This window comes from Simochromis diagramma, unplaced genomic scaffold (assembly GCF_900408965.1).
Source record: "Simochromis diagramma unplaced genomic scaffold, fSimDia1.1 OVJJ01000159.1, whole genome shotgun sequence".
In the NCBI taxonomy this organism is placed as follows: Eukaryota; Metazoa; Chordata; class Actinopteri; order Cichliformes; family Cichlidae; genus Simochromis; species Simochromis diagramma.
In genome coordinates, this window is record NW_024387197.1 from 870,837 (window position 1) to 893,946 (window position 23,110).

At 40.3% G+C, this 23,110-nt stretch overlaps 1 protein-coding gene across 4 annotated transcripts in view; it reads right to left on the reverse strand.

Moving 5' to 3' along the window:
• nsmfb (NMDA receptor synaptonuclear signaling and neuronal migration factor b) overlaps positions 1–18,631 on the reverse strand; it is a 68,119-nt gene extending 49,488 nt beyond the window's left edge. For 2 of the 4 annotated variants that reach the window (XM_040050067.1, XM_040050065.1), the window contains exon 1: positions 17,878–18,631. In XM_040050067.1, the coding sequence (XP_039906001.1) occupies positions 17,878–17,948 (71 nt within the window). In that variant the 5' untranslated portion in view covers positions 17,949–18,631. The remainder of the gene's footprint in view (positions 1–17,877) is intronic. The other 2 variants (XM_040050068.1, XM_040050066.1) reach the window with 1 other exon arrangement.
• Positions 18,632–23,110: the final 4,479 nt, after the last annotated feature.

Here is a 23,110-nt window from a genome sequence, read left to right on the forward strand (position 1 = left end):
GAAGCGATGACAGCTTTCTGTTAGGTATCACATCCATTCGTTTGAGCTATCATACTGGCCCCATGCATTGGCTGACACTTCACACATTTTGCCTCAAAAACATCAACATGTCATTGTTCGAAAGGCTAATTTTGAAATTTAAAGTTAAAGAGCAGATAAACCTCTCTGAGCACCTTACCCTCTTTGTTAATCTGTTAAGCTAACTGTGAAAGCCACATCGTTTTGAAATAGTACATGTTCAAAGAGAAAATAAAAGGAAAAGTAGCCACAGCTAATAACGTATACATGCTCCCCCCAGTTTTAGCTATCTGGCTCTCAAAGGTCAGCACTGTCTGTCAGCAGTGCACAGAAGTTCATTCAAGCTGAGATTGGTATAAACAATTAGAATTCACTGTCATGATTATACTGATCATGAAAATTGTACTGCAGTGTTTCCCACAGGAATCACAAGCACATTCACGTATTACAAAGTCAAGGTCAAAGGTCAAAGAGAGAAGGAACAGTTTGTTGAAGTCATGAAATATCATGAAATATCATTTACAGTCATAGAATATAAATAACTTTTACTTTTAATGGCCTATGTTGGAATATAAACCACTTCACCAAAAAGTTGTGAATCACTGACACATAGTTAGGTGAGAAATTTTGTCAGCTAACTATTGTCCCAGTCCAGTATTTGTTAGCTATTTAGCAAATTTAAATATAATTTAAAATGATAATAATGGACTGCCATAAGGGGTCATATGATTGTTGGGGTTTTCTCTATATTATTTTACGATCTCGTAAAATAGAGGCAACTGTTGTTGAAATCTGTCACTCTATAAATAAAACTGAACTCATCTGAACTGAATAATATAGAAGTTAACCAGCAAGTAGACTCCATAGAGGTTCCAGGAGTAAGAAGTAAAAACCCCATTTATATTTGCTATATGGATTTTGCTATGAGCGATAATATTGGAACTATTCAAACTGAAAAAAACAATGGTATGCACTCTTGCAGAAACCACAAGTCTTTAGGTGTCTGTATCAACAACAACAAAAAAGGTTTTACTCATTGAAAATAACTACTGCACCAAGTGAAACAGCGAGGGATTTGATTGGTCACTCCTACCATGTTAAGGTTTACGCAAACATTCCCACAAACATCAGATGACTTGGGGAATGCAAGTTAGGTGCTTTAAACATGTTGCTCTCCATCTTTGTCATAATCTACCTTCTTTTATTTTTTTGGTCATTACCTACAATTTGAAATTATCTTCTTAAGTGTGAAGACAGTGTATCTTTGCCAAATGTCTTCTTCAAGCAGATTTGGTACATGTAGTAACCTCTAGGGCTAAAAGATGAAGCGATGACAGCTTTCTGTTAGGTATCACATCCATTCGTTTGAGCTATCATACTGGCCCCATGCATTGGCTGACACTTCACACATTTTGCCTCAAAAACATCAACATGTCATTGTTCGAAAGGCTAATTTTGAAATTTAAAGTTAAAGAGCAGATAAACCTCTCTGAGCACCTTACCCTCTTTGTTAATCTGTTAAGCTAACTGTGAAAGCCACATCGTTTTGAAATAGTACATGTTCAAAGAGAAAATAAAAGGAAAAGTAGCCACAGCTAATAACGTATACATGCTCCCCCCAGTTTTAGCTATCTGGCTCTCAAAGGTCAGCACTGTCTGTCAGCAGTGCACAGAAGTTCATTCAAGCTGAGATTGGTATAAACAATTAGAATTCACTGTCATGATTATACTGATCATGAAAATTGTACTGCAGTGTTTCCCACAGGAATCACAAGCACATTCACGTATTACAAAGTCAAGGTCAAAGGTCAAAGAGAGAAGGAACAGTTTGTTGAAGTCATGAAATATCATGAAATATCATTTACAGTCATAGAATATAAATAACTTTTACTTTTAATGGCCTATGTTGGAATATAAACCACTTCACCAAAAAGTTGTGAATCACTGACACATAGTTAGGTGAGAAATTTTGTCAGCTAACTATTGTCCCAGTCCAGTATTTGTTAGCTATTTAGCAAATTTAAATATAATTTAAAATGATAATAATGGACTGCCATAAGGGGTCATATGATTGTTGGGGTTTTCTCTATATTATTTTACGATCTCGTAAAATAGAGGCAACTGTTGTTGAAATCTGTCACTCTATAAATAAAACTGAACTCATCTGAACTGAATAATATAGAAGTTAACCAGCAAGTAGACTCCATAGAGGTTCCAGGAGTAAGAAGTAAAAACCCCATTTATATTTGCTATATGGATTTTGCTATGAGCGATAATATTGGAACTATTCAAACTGAAAAAAACAATGGTATGCACTCTTGCAGAAACCACAAGTCTTTAGGTGTCTGTATCAACAACAACAAAAAAGGTTTTACTCATTGAAAATAACTACTGCACCAAGTGAAACAGCGAGGGATTTGATTGGTCACTCCTACCATGTTAAGGTTTACGCAAACATTCCCACAAACATCAGATGACTTGGGGAATGCAAGTTTGTCTGGGATTTGCAATGCATTCTGGGATAAGTTGTTCCTTCACCATTAAAAAATAGAAGTCTGAACACAAATTTGTAAGTTTGCCGGTTTTTGATTTTCCTTTTTTTTTTTTTTTTAACCAACTCAAGGCTTACAACACACATGAAAAGATTTTTGAAACATCACTGGACAATGAAAACTGGTGAAACTAGTGGTTTACAGACAATATCTTATACTATGGCTGCTAATATCCATATTAACAGTTACACATTTATTATTAAACTATAATAATCTTTTAATTAACATTTTTATCGAGAGTTTAACTGGTGTCAAAATTAATGTTTTTAGCTGAATTTAAGCCATATCTTTAGAATCTGTCTTTCTGTAGTCGGGTGTTAATAAGGAAGATTCAGACAAAGAAACACACTAATGTATTACATTAGCACACACCCCTCAGGCCAAAGTGATTACCAGAGAAGCTTTATGTTGGCAATAGATACTTTTTATAACTCCAGAGGTCTCTGAAACAACAGTTATAATAATGTGTCAGAGATTTCTAGCTTGTGAATTATACATCATAGTATTAATCCTCTCACTGTGGCTTGAAAAGAGCCAACAAGCTGTAAATGTATTTATAAAACCAAAATAGAAAGTTGGGATGAGGGTGGGAAGTGTAATGAAGAACAGAGGCATAATATGTAAAGAAAGACTATTAAAAAAGGAGTGGGGGTAGGGGACAGCCGGGAGACAGATGATCTGGAAAGGAGTTGATATTAGAATTTGGTCATATTCTAGGCCTCCTTCTTTGTGAAGGAATTGGAGGACTATGCATATGAAAAATAGCAAAGCTTACAGATGCCTGGGGAAGTGTTTACATCAAATAGCAGGATGGTGAAATTCACAAACAAGACCATTAATAGTCAAGATAATAGAATAAAGCAAAGATATCTCCCAGCCTTCTTAGTACTGTTATCATTGCTTGTCCTTTTTTCTGCTCTATTCTTTGTGCCCTTTTTTAGTTTTATATCGCTTATCCTACCTCTCCTCTTCTCTTTCGTATTCTTCAGCTACGTGGTCCATTAAATAAATAAAAATGATGACGGTTGGCACACTTAAACATGTTTTCACGTTGCTGTCCTGCTGGGACCTTGTTGAAAAGTCGTAACAGGGAAAATAATTAGATTTTTGGCAGAATGCCTTAACTCCACAACAGCAAAGTTTTCATCCTCACAGAGGTAAAAATGATTAAATGAGTGTCTGATGCTGTTTTAGGCAGCAGGAGGCTTCACTGGGTTACCTGATGGTGCTCCAACATGTTCAGCAGATGAGAAGGTTATCACAGCCCCACTGATCAAAACTCTTCTTTGGCCTCTTTAACAGTTTTAGTTCAGAAAACGTAATAATTCAGTTATTCTACCTCAGTGCATCTCATCACAACAGAACAGCAATAGTACACTGCTGTAATACAAGTGAAAAATAATTATGTCTTAGGAAATTTACAGTTCATTTAGTGATGTACTTGAAATGGATGAAAACAAAAGTTGCAAATGTCTTGATGCATGCTCAAGCATCATGGTCAGAAACCTTCCCACTGGAAATGCTGCATCCAGATGAACTGAATCAACTGTTTGGGAAAAGTTGGAACTACTACATATCAATTTCTCAGCTAATATATAGGGATTGCATGTACTCTAGAAAGGATGCTACTCCCATGGTGTGATGGAACAAGCAGTGAAGGAAAGTCAGGCACAAGTTAAAGTCCAAAAAAAGGTTTTTATTTAACCCCCCCAAAAAACTTGGTTAAATTATAAAGAAAAATCTAAATCTTGGGCCCATAAAAGAGGTTGAAGTACCAGAACTCTACTCACAAGCTGACAACAAAAAATACTACTAACTCAAACAAACTGAACTACCTAAATGAGACAAACGGGAAACTTAAATAGTGGCTGATCAGCCCACAAAAGCACAAAAAGGGGTAAAACACACAAACACCTAACTGAAACTACCATAACGAATTCCTGCGGTATGACCCATTTTGCAGGTCTCCATATAGGCTTGCTCCGCCCCTTTCTACATCTTACCTCATCAACCAAGGGACTGGGAACAGCTGCCACTGAGGTAACTCCAAAAACAAGGAAAGATTAAATCATACATACATAACAGTGTAAACTAAAATGTCACATATACGGCATATGGCACATACTCTATAAAATGGGAGTGAATCTTACATGCATGCAAACCCTACTATAGCTCTAACTGGAGATGGGTAGGTAAAAAAAAATAGACTGGTTCAGTTTTGATGTAAGAATTTTGACACAGGAAGCAATTAGCAGCAACATTGTAAAATGTCAGTGACATTCAGGAACTATGCAACACTTGCAGTGTGAAATGGGTAGTTTTCCCAAAGTGGTCAATTGAAATACCTACCAATAAGAACAAAAGATACAGTTGATTGACATATGACAGGGTGGTAAATAGATTGAAGGGTTGCCTAGGAAACTAGGCCCTAGAATGTCCTCACATCACCTACAAAGTAATATGAACGAGCGAATTTCTTCATGTATGAATGGGAGTTTAGTTTACTGACTTTATTTTTGTGAGGAAATTCATCTTTTTAAGTTTTATTGTTATTTATTCCATATTGTCCTCTATTAAACAGCAGTTCTTGCTCATAAGGGGTCATATGTAGGGATGGGTATCGTTTAGGTTTTATCCGATACCGGTGCCAAATCGGTACTTTTGAAACGGTGCCGGTGCTCAAACCGGTGTTTAAAGAATGGAGAACACAAAATTGGTCCAAAAACCTCTCATGTTCAGCTGTTTTTTTGTAAAAAGATAACAATGTTAGCCTTTTCTGCAGCTATGGGGCATATATGGTATCACTCTTGGCTGGAAGCAGTGCTTAAACAATGGAAAAAACACAAACTTTGTCCAAAAACCTCTCATGTTTAACTGTTTTCCACTTTTTCTTTGGTCATTTTAGCCTTTTTGGCCAGGGTGAAGGGAGTATCTGCCATCAAACAAGAAGACAGCCGCATGTAACTATGATGATGTTTGCTAGTTCACCTTACATGCATTAATGTAATAACGTGGTTAGCCTACTCAACGTAAATTACACATGAACAACATTAAGCTACTCACGCAGAGAAGAACGGCTGCTGCTGCATCATCATCCTCATCATTTCTGCTACACTGGCAGGGCTAGGGGCCAGGACTCTCCTCTTCGTGTTTTTGGGGGATGTCGCATAACAGGCAACCCACCCGCAGTAGATGCGCTCGGTGTGAGGTCTCGCAACAAGCTATCAAATACGGCGCATTTCTGGGCTTTTAAAAAAAAAACGCTATGCGTCGCCAGGTGTTTCATCGGATTTGAGGTGTTACCTCCTTTGACAGTATCACAGTATCAGCTTAAAGCACTTGTTGCTGCTGAGTTTGCATATTTTGCTGTGAAGTACAGCCAGACTTTTGACCGCTTCGCCTTGGACATTTTTAATCTGTAGCTCTGCTCTAACAGAACGTACGTATCTGGCCCCGCCTACTATCCTGGAAACGTAAAATGATTGGCTAGAAGTATATCACAGCTCAGGAAAAAAGCGCACCGAAATAAAGCACCGAAATGTGCGCTGCTTTTCGGTCTGGTTACTACCGTTTATGTCAGAACCGGTGCCATCATGGCACCGGACACCGGTACCCATCCCTAGTCATATGTTTGTTGAGTTTTTGTTTGTATGTATTGTAGGGTCTACCTTACAATATAAAGCACCTTGAGGCACTGTTGTTGTGATTTGGTACTGTATAATTAAAATTGATTTATGAATTTATTACAGAAATGAATTAAATGATTGTTCAAATTGATAGCAGAGAAAAGAACAAAACAAAGTAGTGGTGCAGAGTGTGGGCACTACTCTAAATTTATACAATGCCAATTTGACCTGTGTTCACTGTTACTTCTCTGTGTCCGTGTTTGCCTCATGTCTGTGCAAAGCACACACTATGAAGGCTGGCTGGTAATGGCAGATGACTTCATTAGGAGACATTTGCTCTGCTGCACTCCAAAGGCCAGGAGTCAGGCAATTACCCTATCTCCCAGGAGATTTACAATAGGGCATGAAAAAAAAAACAAATTGTAAAGTGTAAAATCTAAAGAGACACAAGGCAGGATGCTACGGTTAACCAGAGCAGTCTCAGGTTCACACGGGGTGAAATTTTTTTCCGTTGCTCCAAGGACTTACTGGGCAGTTATTGGTTTTTCATTAAAGGGGCACCAGGTAAGAGGTTTATTGCCCTTAAGCACTAAATGACCATAATATATTTCTCTGGAGATTGGCCAGGTTATGAGTTTTGTGGCTTTCAAAACTCACTTTCCATCCCATTCTCCCCAGCCTCGTCACCAACTTGATTTTCAAGATGCTCCCAAAACCCCCAAACACAATTCACAAACATTCTAAAACAAACTATGGATAGTTTCACATTCTTGGTGCTGAAGTAAACTGAAGAAGCCTGCATCATCTGCTCATAATCCATTTCTGTTTGACCTCTGCTCTGTTTAATTAAAGGTCAATTATAGCTCAGTAACCATTAACAGGAGAGTGTGGAGTGGGGTGGAGTATGGCCCTGATTCACTGATATTCCAATTCCTTCTACCCGATGAAGGTCAGCAAAGGTTACTGAAGACTTAATGACCATTTACAACACAGAGTGTGAGTAGCAATCATCCATGACCTATCCCAGAGTTTTTTCCCCCCTTGAAAACAGGCATGTTATTTTCTGCCACATATTTGACCAACGGCATGATTATGACACAGTCTGGCAGGACTGTAATTATCAGTCTTAAAAACTTGAATGAAACATACAAGTCTTAAGCATCCCCAAACAAAGAGTATTTAAATATCCCTGACTTTAATGTGCTATAATTGTCTAAATTTAATCTCAATATGACAACATTTTTTTATTAATGTTCACTGCTCTGTTTTTAATTATTTCCTAGTTCAGATTCACTATCTAGTCTTGGCAACTGCTGAGTGATAAAGGAACTCAAACACTTAACATTTGGTTACAGCTGGACCCAGTGGCGTGTCTAGAAAATTTTTGTTGGGGGGGCCAGGTAGGGGCACAGATTTGGAGAAGGGTGGCAGATGTAATTGGCAGATAATGTTAAAAACAATTCTACCAACTGTTAACCATAATTCAATAACCCTATAAACCTAATAACTGAATGCGCTTTTAACTCTTATTAGAATGAGATTTTAACCACTACGGTGCAAAGTTTTTAGATACTGCGTTGATAAAGTACAAGAGATATAACCAGTCAGTGTTTATTCAGCAGTCAAGGACATCAATATTTGCATAGTATTTTTACAGCCGGGGGTCAGTCCGCCAGGGCCTCCGCTCCTGGCCGCCACCCGACACACAATGCACCCGACCCCTATGGCGCCTCCTGCGGGTGGTGGGCCTGCGGGAGGATGGGCCCATGTCTCCTCTTCGGGCTGTGCCCGGCCGGGCCCCATGGACTAAGGCCCGGCCACCAGACGCTCGCCCTCGGGCACCCTCCCCGGGCCTGGCTCCAGGGCGGGGCCCCGGTAACCCTATCCCGGGCAGGGTAAACTGTTCCCTCGGTATCCTTTTCATAAGGGTCTTCTGAATCGCTCTTTGTCTGGTCCCTCACCCAGGGCCAATTTGCCATGGGAGACCCTACCAGGGGGCAAAAGCCCCCAGACAACATAGCCCCTGGGATCCCTGGGACACACAAACCCCTCCACCACTTCTGTGGACTGGCAGACCAGGGTGGTGGTCCCCATCTTTAAGAAGCGGGACCGGAGGGTGTGTTCCAACTACAGGGGGATCACACTCCTCAACCTCCCTGGGAAAGTCTATGCCAGGGTGCTGGAAAGGAGAGTTCGTCCGCTAGTCGAACCTCGGATACAGGAGGAACAATGCGGTTTTCGTCCTGGTCGCGGAACACTGGACCAGCTCTTTATCCTCTCCAGGATACTTGAGGGTGCATGGGAGTTTGCCCAACCAGTCTACATGTGTTTTGTGGACTTGGAGAAGGCATTCGACCGTGTCCCTCGGGGTGTCCTGTGGGAGGTGTTGCGGGAGTATGGGGTGTCTGGCCCATTGCTACGGGCCATTCGATCCCTATACAACCGTTGCAAGAGCTTGGTTCACATTGCCGGCAATAAGTCGGACTCGTTCCCGGTGGGTGATGGGCTCCGCCAGGGCTGCCCTTTGTCTCCGGTCCTGTTCATAATTTTTATGGACAGGATTTCTAGGCGCAGCCAAGTGGCGGAGGGCTTTCGCTTTGGTGGCCTCCGAATCTCATCTCTGATTTTTGCAGATGATGTGGTTCTGTTGGCTTCATCGGGTGAGGGCCTCCAGCTCGCACTGGAACGGTTCGCAGCCGAGTGTGAAGCAGCGGGTATGAGGATCAGCACCTCCAAATCTGAGGCCATGGTTCTCAGCCGGAAAAGGGTGGAGTGCCCACTCCGGGTCGGGGATGAGTTCCTGCCCCAAGTGGAGGAGTTCAAGTATCTCATGGTCTTGTTCGCTGATGGGAGAAGGGAGCCGGAGATCGACAGACGGATTGGGGGTGCAGCTGCAGTAATGCAGACGCTGCACCGGTCCGTCGTGGTGAAGAGGGAGCTGAGTGTAAAAGCGAAGCTCTCAATTTACCGGTCGATCTACGTCCCTACCCTCACCTATGGCCACGAGCTGTGGGTAGTGACCGAAAGAACGAGATCGCGGATACAAGCGGCAGAAATGAGCTTCCTCCGAAGGGTGGCTGGCCTCTCCCTTAGAGATAGGGTGAGAAGTTCGGCCATCCGGGAGGGGCTCAGAGTAGAGCAGCTGCTGCTCCACATCGAAAGGAGCCAGCTGAGGTGGTTCGGGCATCTGACAAGGATGCCCCCTGGGCGCCTCCTGGGTGAGGTGTTCCAGGCATGTCCCACCGGGAGGAGGCCCCGGGGCAGACCCAGGACACGCTGGAGAGATTATATCTTTCGGCTGGCCTGGGAACGCCTTGGTATTCCCCCGGATAAGCTGGAGGAGGTGGCTGGGGAGAGGGAGGTCTGGGCCTCTTTGCTTAGGCTGCTGCCCCCACGACCCGGCCCCGGATAAAGCGGATGAAGATGGATGGATGGATTTTTACTGACATGTAGTACACATATGTTTTGGGCAAAAACATTTTTGAATATTAAAATACGAACATTTTTAACATACAATTGGCAAATTAGCCAATGCCAATGCAAAATCAATGCCTATTAAAAAAAGAAGATAATCTTCTCACAAACTGGTGTTTGATTTTGAAACAGGAAAAAAGTGGGGAAACAAATGAAAAGACTAACATTTGACTAAAACCTGAAAGCAAGTAAATACTTTATATGCTGCCTTATGGTAAACTTTGGTAATATTGATGTATAAAGAACAACACTGGCTGATGATGAAATACAGTCAGCTGGCATGGTGACACTGCCAGTATTAACCTGCAGGGCTGGACTGGGACAAAAAATTGGGCATTTTCACTATAGACCGGCCCACCAGGTATTAAAGCCATAAAGCCTTTGAATGAAAACAAATGTTGTTGTGACAGTGATGTACACTGTCTTTTTGGTATATGTATGATTTCTATACATTTTACGTCAGATAAACACTTTGTTCGCAAGATTCAGATAATTATTTAATAAAAGCTAAATATTTGAAATGAGAATAAGAAAGAAAAGCATTTCTTTGTGCCCCCCTCTCCCTGTTAATGCCCTACCTGGCCCCCTGGCAACACTTTGCTAGATCCGCCCCTGCACAGCTATCAGCTGTCAGCTACTTAGAAAAGGATCCTGGTGTTATTTGTCTCTCAGAAACAGTTCATAACTTCCCTTCAACTCATTTATGTCACCTAAAAGGTAAACCTGTTTCTCCATCACCTGTTCAGCTCTGATGATTCAGTAAGGACATCTCCTGGTTTCATCCTCATGTTTCCCTCTCACCACATATCCAAACTGATATCATGACCAGCAGCTTTTACAGCTGTGGCTCCAGCAAACATCAGCTGATACTAGAAATTAATATTAAATAAATTCTAACAACAGCTGATCAAGCTGTGCTACTGTTGTTTAGCGCGACATCTGCTGGTTTCCTGTTTCTGGCGCAAAGTGGGCGATAAATAAACAAGAGAGAAAAGCCGATCAGCTGATCATTGATCAGTTTCATGATTGAAGTAGCAACAGAAGAGGGGGGGGGGAGATAAGAGAAGAGGCAGCTGTGCAGCGTAAAGACAGAATAACTCCAGCTTTGTGTCTTTTTCCATTCTAGCTAAAGTATGGGACAAACTGCGTCTCTTCTCAACTCAATACAAAACGCATAATATTTTCTCTGAATGAGGGCCCATTCCATTTTTTAAGGAGCCATTGGCAACTCTACTAACTAACCTTATGAATAAAATAAAGTTCACTATCAGTAACATCATAGCAACCGAACAGCTGTATAGAAACTCTGTCATGCTAGCTCACGCAGTACGAGTTATTGTAACTGACTGTAAAAAGTCAGCACAACGAAAATAAACTCCACCTAAACTTGGTTTATATCTGACCCAGATAGACTGCAGGTCATGACTTCTTACCTGAAGTTCAGTTCACCAGCGGCTGCCTCAGGTCTCTCCTCCTCCTGCCTCCCCTTCCCTCATCCACCTGTTGCCTCTGTGGAAGCTCCGCCATAGCCACCACCAAACAACTGAGTTATTTTTACACATCGGCCAGCATCTGGCCAATCCACCACCTCTCATTGTTCATGCCGTTACAAAAAAAATAAATAAATAAGTCATCAGCCCACCCTGCAAATGTCCGATGGCTAGTCCAGCTATGTTAACTTGTTAATCTTTCGCCGAAAAAGACAGACAGACTTCACCTGAGCAAAAACAGGACAAAGGTGAATGTATCTCCCACAAAAGCTCAATTGGGTTATACTGAGAGCAGAAAACTAGGTCAAACTTGGCCTTTCCTTAATGCAAAGGCTTACTGTTATGAGACCAACCGGGGTCTCGTAAGACTTGAGCTCTAATTTCTATGTTTTATGAGCCCCTAGTTAGGTGACTGTCTGACAGGGACAGCTCTGTCATCTTCAAACAAAATGGCCCACTGCACTTAAACCAGAGGAAAGTGACTCAATATGCACATAACTTTACTCAGTGAGCATAACATTCATGGCCACAAGGCCTTCAATAATGTTAAGGTGTCCCTGGTTGGCCTAAATCTTCAACCTTTTTGTATCCAACTTTATTGCGTATCATTCTTTATCATTCTTCAACCAACATTTTCTGTCATTTCCCAACTGTGAAAGACACAATAAAATCAAAATGTAATAATCATTAAATAAGTATCATGATCTGAGGCTTGCTGCCACTGAAACTGAAGCTGAAAGAGGGTGACAAAAGGAAGATTACCAGGTAATTCTTCATTAAAAAAACATAAGACTGGAAAAAACCCCAGTGCGATAGCATCATAACATGTTCGAACCAAGAGGTAATCTGTGTGTGTCTGAGCAGTGTTTAGTTTACCAGGATTGAATGAAACACATACTGATACAGCGACCTAGTTTGTGAGTTTCACGAGGTTGATGGTAGGTAACATAAGAACAGCAGTAACACCAGGCATGCTCACAAAATTATGGGATGAGCTTGACCACTGTATAGACGTAGGCTGTGTGTCCAGAGGGCAACACCTTGAGCACTTGTGAACATTGGAAGTTTTGTATGTAACTTTATATTCAGCCATGTATTTTAAATTTAGCATTTTATGAAAGTTGGACCTTATTTGACATTGAAGACGAGGTCTGAAGTCCAAATTAATGTGATATTTACAATACCCAGATATGATTCCCTATGTGTCTATATGTTGCCAATACAAACAATGGCAGTAAGAAACAGAGTTTTAAATAGCTCTATGCAGCGTTATTGTCACTTTGACATTCAGATCAATCTATTGACCTTGAAGGAGAGGTCAAATGTAACATGATATTTAAAATCTTTATACCTATGTCGACAATACACGCCACAGTCGTAAGAATAGTTATAGGCTTTTTGTCAATTTTCGACCAATAAATCTTCGAGTTGCCGTTTAAGACTGTGGTGGGTGTAAGCCAAATTTGAATGGATTATTAACATAAACCCCCCTCCACACACTACAATATTTTATCAAGATTTATTTAAAGCTTTTAAACCTATCATATTTACAGACAGAAAGAATAACCTCGTTGGTGGAGGTAACAAAACATTACCCAAGCCAGACGAGTAACACTAATCCTAAACAGGGTGCCTGGGACCTAGTGTGCGTTATGATGACGAACAATTTCAAATGAAGCTTTTCAAACAAGACTTCCCAAAGCTGTGAACAGCTTTCAAAATATGTGGACTCTCCTGAAAAGGTGAGTCTGTGTTGCTACATTTACACATCCACTATAACCTGAAACACTCACCTCTCTGCATATGATTTAAAATCTAAAGATGAGCTGTGTAATACACCCAAACACACCACACCAATATTAAGTATTCTAAACAGACTCTATTAACACTGTTGGTTTAAAAACCCTGTTATATTTGACCTTGGAAGTTTCATATATAGTTTTCCTCCAGTGACAGGTTTATGCTTTACAGAGGTGCCCAGATGTTTTATAGCTAACGTCCACACTGGACCGTGGCTAGAGCGAATTTGTGCAGCAATAAGTACAGGGTGGCTGCTGGTCACAGAGTCTTGTGGGAAAGAGCCCATGAAATCACATTTTCACCAAAGTGGAAACTATTAAGGCCTGAAAAGTGTTGTGCTGTGCAATTCCTTTCAGTAGTGACTCAGACATTCTTGAAATATTAAAGACAACATTAGCTTTAAAGCCCTTGTAATCTTTCCTATCAAGTGGCTGATCAAAGCAGACGGGTCGGTTTTGGCGTACTCCTCCACAAAGGTTTGTCATAAACAGGGCAGGGAGACAGTTTGGCCTATTACTAAAGTGCTTCAGGCATAGGGTGCATAAAGGACAACTAATTTTCCTCTAACTTTGCTTAAAAAGTGGTAATTAAAACACACAATTAAATGCATAGTAAAAGACAGCAAGCCTAAAGCCTAGAAGACTTTCATTGACTTTTTTAACCTTTCTTTTTCTGCACATCTGTTGAGCATATTAAAATAGAGCCAGTGCAGAGACGACAGCATTACAATGCAAGAGATAACTAAAATGCAAAAGAGGCTGTCCACTCGGAATCAGCCAATTTTCGAATGCATGTCTGTTTTCTCTTTCCTGCATTTCTATGCAAGGAAACTCTTCTTCCCTATTTCTTAATGAGCCCAGTTCTTCCAGCAAGCGGCCACACATGCAGCCAAAACAAGTATGATGCATTCTGGAACATGGCTGCATGGAAATAATTAGTTCCATGGTTTAATTTCTGGTTAATGACAACATTCAGTGCTGTCATGAATACTGACAACAGGAGGACTGATCCTCATAAACCATAAAACAACGTCCCGGTGAGATCCTCCAAACTGAATATCATCAGGAATATCCCCAAAAATCCGGCAAGGTGTTGTCAGTAAACAGCACACATGCGCTCGTCAACCTGTTTGGCGGTTCTGATTCATTCCAACCAAGAGTGAGAAAACGACAGGACAGGAAAACAAACAAAATGATAAGCCCAGATTTCTCAGGACAGGGAGCTTGCTGACTTCAGATCAGCTGACTTCTGTTGAATCTTCTTCTTTGAATTGATTCAACGTTAATGACATCACACTTTGATCTGAATGAATGTATATGAAAATGTTAGTGTATAATTTATGCTTTAAAACAATTAACAAGTGAGATTAATTTAGTCGATGTGGATTTTCTTTTAACTTTAAGGCCCCACACTTTGAACATGAATCATAGATCTTTGTTCACAGTTTACCTAATTTCAGAATTAGATTTCATCCCTCTTCATTGGATGAAAAGCAGCTCATAAACCACCAAGCTTTTAGCCATCCACTCTATTCTAGTTCCATTTGGTGATTAATAAGAATCACTGTGAAAACAGGCGATGTGAATGTCAGTTTCAGATGACAAAGTTAAAAACTGTTCTATTAATTTATTCCCACTGGGTCCTCTCTGGCACAGCTGGCTGCCGGCAGAGCCCGCGGGCACGCCACTGCAACCCCCTCTGGTCTCTGCTCCGTAGCTGCGGGGTGACCTCTCCTTTGGGGCTCTACTCAGCTCTTCCCAGGAGGGTGGCACGGTTCCCGCCCCCTTTTGGTGGTCCTCCTCGGGTCCTTGTACTCTGGATATCTGGGGCCTGGATCTCCTCCATACCTGCTTCATACCCTGGTGGACGGGGCTATGGCTCCCCACACTCCCTAGCAGATCGTTACATGGAGAAACCTTTGGAATACAAGCATGCTGATCCACACAGGTATGCACACAGGTGTACACACGGGTGTTCACAGACGCGGACTACACCTTTCTTGGCTGCTGCCTCAAAGCACATTGTGCGCTGTCTATCTTGCGTGCTGCACAATATCGTTTATTATTTAGTATCTACTGTTATCTACTGCTAGCTAGTTTATTGTGATGGTGCTGTTTTTTTTTATTATGTTGCTCTTTGTTGTTTGCTTTCTCTTCTGTTTTTTTTCTCCATACAGGTGATCCAGGTGTTTTGTTTGTTTGGTTTTTTTGGGGTTTTTTTTTTTTTCTTTCTTCCCCCCCTTCTCACCGTCTCTTCTCCCCTCTGGTTTTCTTTCTCTCCCTCTCTTTCTTTCATTCTTTCTCCCTGTCCTATCCCCCAGTCATGTCTGTCCCGTTTGTAGCAACCGAAAATAAAATAAATTCATAATTATAATAAAGGTCAATCAAATGGACCAATGTGGCAAGGCCATGATGATCCACTTGGTAAAATAAATCCGCTTGGCATCTTTCTTGGCCTTAAGACAACAATTCTGATGGCTAAAGATCCAAACGGGACACAAAAAAATAAAAATAAAAATAAAAATTTATTCCCACTGGGTCCGATCAGTGCGTTCCTACTCAACCTTGCCTGTATTACTCAGAACAGTAAAATAGGAGACAGAGTGACATTACACGGAGACAGATGTTTTAAGGTCAGAGAGAAGAAGAGGGGCCTATTAGACATGCTTCTAGAACAATCCCCTTGCTTTTGCTATTCACAGTCACAGAAAGACGAAGATAGGGAAGTAGAAAAGGTGAAATGGCTTTGCCCTGCTCATTCACTGCACAACAGATAAACTCAGATCATCTGGCAGACTGGAGACATTACTAATCTGGCTCAGTTGGGATTCAGGGGGAAGTGCTATTGTTCTCAGAGTGCCATTAAACTCCCCATCAACTGGAGTGCTGCTCACAACCACTGACAGAGAGGAGGTATATCATATACTGTTCAAGCCTTGGCTGTGGTCTGCATACACGGTCTTGAGCTACCGGCTGCGATCAGCATGATTTATGGAGAGTTAAAGCGTGAGGTGTGAAAAAGTGAGTGAGGCAGCAAGGAAGGAAGGAGGAAGGAGATAAACATACAAATAGAAAAAAGGAAGACGAGGACAAACAGAATTGGACAATGTGTGCAAAAGTGAGCATGGAGGTGACTTTGGAAGTGGATGGAAAGGAAACAGTTTGTCTTTGCTTCAGTTCAACCATGCGATCACTTAAAGAAGAAAAGCACATACACGTATAGGTCACTGAGAGACGAAGTGCTTGATTCGACCCTGGTGTCTGAAATTAATCAGTGGGTGACACCAACAAAATCTCCTACCATAAGGCCTGGTCATCCTGTGTCCTTCGGACTGAGAACGCACTGATCTGACACCCATGACGTGACCTTAATGTTATGACTCAAAGCTAAAAGTCATCAGAATTACTCACAAGCTGAGTGAGATGAACCAAGCGGGTCCTTAAGAAAAAAAAGTGCTCACTCCATCTACCGCAACATAAGCAAAATCCTGAAGTAATACTTACACGTACATTTCAATAGTATTCTCATTTGTACAAAAATTATACATGAAAAAATGACAAAAGGTGAATTTGTTTCACCCTAAAGAGGGTCAAACTGTAACTCTAACATGGTGCTCTAAGTCACAGGTGCTAATCCTCCCAATAACCCTACAGTAATGAGTAGATTTTGATGTGTATTGATTATAATAATTATTTTATTTTATTTTTATTTTTTTGTTATCTGTTTGCCAAGACTTTGAAATAATGTAATAAAACCACAAATGACATATTCCAATCACAGGGTTACAGTTATGGTTAGGGAGTTTTGCTGACGATGACTTAGATCTCAGAGGGCCTGGCTAATCTAAACCCAAATGCTAGGTATATACACCTAAGCCTAACCACCTTTGATCTGAGGTCAGCATTTTTTAATAGACCCATTTGGGGTTTGATTTCTGTGCTTTTTCTTGTGTGCAACACACAGTTTAGGGGCCCCTGAGTAACTTGCTGCAACTGTTGACCCTTAAACCATTTTAAGTTGGTGAACTGAAATGTGGTGAGTCACAGAGAGATTTCCACTTTCCAAACCTCCATTAATAGGTCCCCAGTAAGCTAGTAGATGTTAAGAGGATAAATAAAGCTTTTCACATGTCACAGCTATACTGTGTGTGTATCGTATAATGCCAGTGTGTTAATGACCTGTGTTAGAGTCAGAATTAGAGGATATATCAGAGTACACCCTGGACAGGTCATCAATCTGTCAACGGGCTTCAGGACAATTAAAATAACACAAATGTCCTTAAATTAAAGTTTGGCTTACATCAGACAGCAAACATAAAAGCATAAAAATAAACATATATAATAATAATGATAAAAAAAAACCCTGAAAAAAACAACAACCCTGATTTGATTCTTTGGATTCACTACTTCTGCTAATCATAAGGTTGCATGCATGAATCAAAAAGCAAAGAACCTTATGCAAGGCAGTAGAAATACAAGTACACTAACCAATACAAACAAGAAGAGATTGGTTCATTCTGTCACACTTACTTAAAAGACACATAAAAAGTAAATATATATATATATATATATATATATATCATTAATAAGAAGAAGAAGAAAAAGAAGAAGAAGAAGAAAAGCAAAATTAAAGCAGCTAAATTAAAAGCTCTAAAACAGCCCAGAGAGAGTGGAGGAGCTGTTTTTACACCATGAAATATATCCTAATTTATGTGTATCCATTAATATATTATAAATATATAAAATTACAGTAATTATTCTCATGTGAACGTTATCCCTTTAAACTAGTTTAGGGAAATGTGCAGTCATCTGCAAACTATCACTTCTACGGCTGCCAGAGTCTTCTCATCTGTGCTCCGTCGGCTTCAGAGCGCTCAGACCTCCGCTTCACATCCCCTGCTCCCCCGGGCGCACTCACCTAACTTTTGCGGCCACGGAAGAAATCGCATCACTCCTCAGATTCTTCCTTTTGGACACCGCAGTTCCCATGCTGAAGTGGAAACAACCCAGGGGAGAAAACGCAGACCATTCCACAGATTGGTCGGCGAAGGATGCAGACAGGAGAGGAAAAAACCGCGAGGAAACGGCAAAATGAGAAGCATCAGTGCGCACGGCCCACGAGCTCAATCATCTCATGTTCATCTCGGTGTTTAGAAAGAGAAAGCTGAGTGTTCCAGAGGAGCCGCGGACTCTGCGTAAAGCGCAGGAGCGCAACTGGAAGATGCGGGGAATATGGACCACCGCGCTATGCTCTGCTCTCCTCATCCAACTAACGTGTCCACAAAGGAAGCCAGACCATAAAAGGAAGAGCAGCCCTCGTGGCTGCCGCACAGCGCGGACAGGTGCGGGGTGGGCAGCAGCGAGAGGAGGAGAACACGCTGCTTCATTACACGGGTGTATGTGAGATGAAAAGAGGTGTGGACACTCGAGCCCACAAGTAATCACGCCGCTTATTATCTGCAAACGACGCGTGTGGCATTCAGAGACTGTGGGGACAGACGGGCGCAAACAGTAATATCACATTTTAAACCTGCTGAGATACTTCTTGTGTTTTACTTTGTTTCCAACATCGTGAGTGGGGCTTTTTAAAATTCTCTGTCTGAGGTGACATATCAGTGAGATGTGGCAAAGCTTTTACATAAAACGACTCAAATTTGGTAACATTTGGGTTGGTGTGACAGCATACTGCGCAGTTATAATGTTTTATATGTGTGCTGTACTTTGATCCCATTTCCCATACACGTTTCTGCTATTAGGAATTATTGTTCACTCTGATAGTTCTCTTAACAAGCAAAAGCATCTGAGAATGGAGACTGCATTAGTACATTATGTGGGATGTGGCCCAGTCTGAACTCTAGCAGTTCCAAGTGTCTGTGGTTTAGTGGGTCACTTGTTAGTACTGATCCTCAAAAGAGGGTTAGCAATCTGTCACTCCCAAAACTCTGCTTTTATTTGGTGTTTGTTTAGAGGTCTGCAAACATCAAGTGAGTGTGAGTCACTCAACTAGAACATACAGAATGTACAAGAAACTTTGCTAATGCAAGGGTGGTAATGTCCTATTTTTCATTAGCAAAGCCTTTAACCTCCTAAGACCCGAACTCTTCCACGGCATGCATTTTAAAATTATCTTTGATATTTGGGCATATTGGGACCCAGTGAATGTAAAAGCAAAGAATAACCAGATTTTTTTTTTTACCTGATTTTTGTTTCTAAGAAAAATGAGGGCCACATATGAGGATATTCATTAGAAATTTTGATAGAACAGTAGCAGTATATGTCCTCGTAAGTGGATATCAGACCCCTGTAGAGCACAATTGAGTATTTTGGTCTAAATAACCCAAAATGTGATGTCCACATATGTGGCTGCCAGGTCCTAGGAGGTTAAGTCAAGTCACTTCAATTATCAGCTAGTTCAGTTGGAAAAAAATGTACTTGTTGTCACAGGTTTGAATGCTCTTGCAGAAGATAAAGATGGCACAAATCTGTTACTCTTCTCACAAATAATAATGTTTAATTTTGCTCTGAGTCCTGTGACATGTTCAGGATGTACCCCAAATTTCAGGTGGGATAGACTTCAGCCCCTCAGTGACCCTGAATTGGAATAGCAGTTGAGAAAATGTTCCAGCTGATGAAAGGATAGTACAGTTATCTAGGTCCTTATGTATTTGGACAATGACACAATTTTTGCAGTTTAGCTTTCATGCACTATTTTAAGTCCACGATTTAAGTGCAGATGTTCAATTTTAATTAAAGTGGCTTTACAGCCATTTTTCTGCACTCTCAGAGGTACAAAAACAATTGGACAAACTAACATAATTTAAAACATAAGCATTGTTTTTAATCCTTGGATGAAGATTGTTTGCTGGCAGTGGCTGCAAACCCATGTAACATCAGCATGTGCTACATTTCTTACTTTCGCATTATCTGTTAGGTCGTTATTGCAGCAGCAGTTACTTGCTGCTTGTTTGTGGTGCTTACTGAAGGAAAAACTGAAGGCAGAAATTGAAAAGCACGATCTGTTGGGTGGAGATAATGTGACTGAATTGGCCATTGAAGGATATCCCATTTCTTTGCCTTCACAAACCCACTGGTTGCTTTTGTAGTGTACTTTGGCTCATTATGTCTTTAACTGTGAATTTCAGCATTTGGCTGAATCTAAGCAGAGTATAGCCCTGTGCACTTCACAGTTCACCCTGACATATCTATTAACAGTCACACACTTGTGACCGCATTCGACATACCAATGCAATAACATTACCTCCACCATGTTTGTTTCAGATGCATGTTTTTCTCTTCCCATCATTCTGTTTTTTGTTTGTTTGTTGTTGTTTTTCTGTTTGTTGATCTGAATTGATCTTTGGTGTAAAAAAAAATCAATAGTACAAAGAATCATAGTAACCGAAATTTAGGCCTAATGAAGAAAAAGTTATGGGATCACCAAGTCATTGGAATTTAAATTATAATTATTGATGAAACTTTCCTGCTAATTAATCAGAGATAGAAATGATCAGAGTGATTAGTCATTAGAGCCACAAATGTATCAGTTCAATTATTGTAATCTGATAAACAGTTGCCTTTTGCCCCTTGTTTTCTTTTTATCTGCTTTCTTGCTTGTTCCTTGTAAATGAACATATGCAAATACACAAAAGCATGAAGCAAAAATGCAATGTGCATTGCTATAAAATTCAATATGAAATGAGGTTTCTCTGCAACTCGAAAATACATAGAAAGTTCTCTCAATATATCTCCTCTGGCCTTTGCTGGCAGCACTGACTGCCCTACTTTTGAGGAACAGGCCAGTACATGCAATTAAGAAATATGAATGTTTTAAATTAACATGGTTTGTGTTAAATCAGCACTCTGTAATAAGGGCTATCCACAACAGTGCTTTATTGTGGCATTTTGTATTATAAAATGACTCAACTAATTTTACTTTATGGTCATTCACATGATGGCTAAGCTACTTTGGGACATTGCAATAGCTGAAGATTTAACCAACTGGATGGTACCTCCAAGCAAATAATCAAAAGCTGCTGATGGTGATTAGATTAGGTTAACAGTAGACAACAGCAGAACAGAAAAACAGAAGAAAATCAATTTCCACTACCACTATTGTATCTATTGATCTGGGAGTCTTGCAGAATATGTTTTGCTTACCGGGAAAACAAAATCAATTCAATGTCAATATTCAACCATTGTGGAAGAAGCCAATTCATCTCCCTATTGTGTTTATGAAAGCATGTAAGATATGTAACATAATGCTCATGACCTTTCAGATTTCTGTCCACTTGGAGTGTGGATACTCTGGGGCTCAAGGCTAACACTTAGGATTATCACCCTGAGTGCTTGGGCAGGGATTTGTAAGCCCCTGATTCTAATATAAGGAAAAAAATTTGAATGTCACTGCTAATGAAATGTGTGGGCACAACAGACTAGTGTTTTGTTTTTGTTTTTCCCCTGCATGGACATTTCTTAATTCAACACACAGAGTAATAGCTGGGCAATTGGAACTTCAATATAGCACCGGCAACATTGTTTTTTGATGCATCCAAAAAATTAACACAACATGATCTTTATGCTAAATGGCCTAGAGGGGTAGTAGTGAGTGTTATCTTAAAGCATGAAACCTGCATGGGTTTTCACTGAGGATTATTGTGTCACTGTTAATGATGACTTCTTTTTTTTTTTTTTTTTGAGTTAAAAGTAGTTTTAGTTAGAATGATTATTTTCTTTGTTTCCCCCAGTGGTGCTTTGTCCAGGGCGTTCCCTTTCTTTTGCATCACTTGGGGTATGTTGAACCTATATTCTTTCCAATGGCCAACAGGGGGCAAATCCTCTGGTTTAATAGGAACCACTATTGTATAAAACAATCCATTCTTTAAGCGGTGACGTATGAACCCTGCTTCCGGGTCCAAACTACTATTTATTTATTAAAGCTGTTGTGTTTTTAACATGTTTTATTGTTTTGTATCTTGTTCTATCTCATCTGAACAAGCTCCTGAAAACAGTCACTGATCACTGTCGCCCTCTCTGTGTTTTTATTATCACTATTTGTTTTAAAGCTCAGTTTTTAAAACCTTACGCTATAACTACAGCCCAGCCCATGCAGCAGAATATTAATGACTAACCTTGTATTGTGGATGGATTATCTCAGTTGTTCCCCTGACTGAAGTTTGGTCCGTTTACAGGATCCTGCCATGCGATTGCATTTGTCCTTAACCATCGTCAGTGTTGGGCAAGTTACTTTGAAAAAAGTAATTAATTATAGTTACTAGTTACTTCTTCAAAAAAGTAACTGAGTTAGTAACTGAGTTACAAGATTCTAAAAGTAATTAATTGCTTGAAAAGTAACTATTGCGTTACTTTAAAATTTATTTTAACCCTCTGGAGTCCAGGGTATAATTGGCCATTTTTACCTACTTTTGATTTGACCTCTACATTTCACCTTTAAAAACTATTTACTGTGCCTTGTTTGGTATCATTCTTTTCAGCACAACCTCACGTGTCTGAATTTACAGTTGTGTTTTCATTTTGACATACTGTATTAAGACAATTGATCTAAAATCAGACAAAAAACATAAAGTCAGAGTAAAAAAAGTTATATTTTTTATTGTAACAACCACAGACATGTTTATTGAATCATATTTCATACATTAAATGCAAACATAAATTGTCAATTTTTTAATCATATGCACAACTTGCATTAAACACAACACAAGACTTCTGGAAAAATGTCTTTTGGACCACCTCGATTATGCAGAAGTTTGTAAAATAGTGATGAAAACAATAATCTATGTTTTCATGTTCATGAAAGTCACTGTCATGAACATGAAGTCATGATTAAATGAAGTTGATTTAAATGAAGTCATCGTAGGCATCGTAACAGATACGTTTCCTCTTGCTAACCACCTTGGCCAATATGTGCAACCCGTTCTCACTCCCAAAGCGTAACATTTTACGCTAGGTGACAAATTGTCACCATATTACGTTTTCGGCTACCCACCACGTTCCTAAATGACGACCTCGGAAAAAGAGGAAATATGAGAACCGTCTGGACTGAACCTACACATGTTCGTTCTTTTTCTTCAAATCGCTTAGAAACACGCTATTTAAAATGTGTGATACAGAAAACATGGATGAAAAAGTTGTTA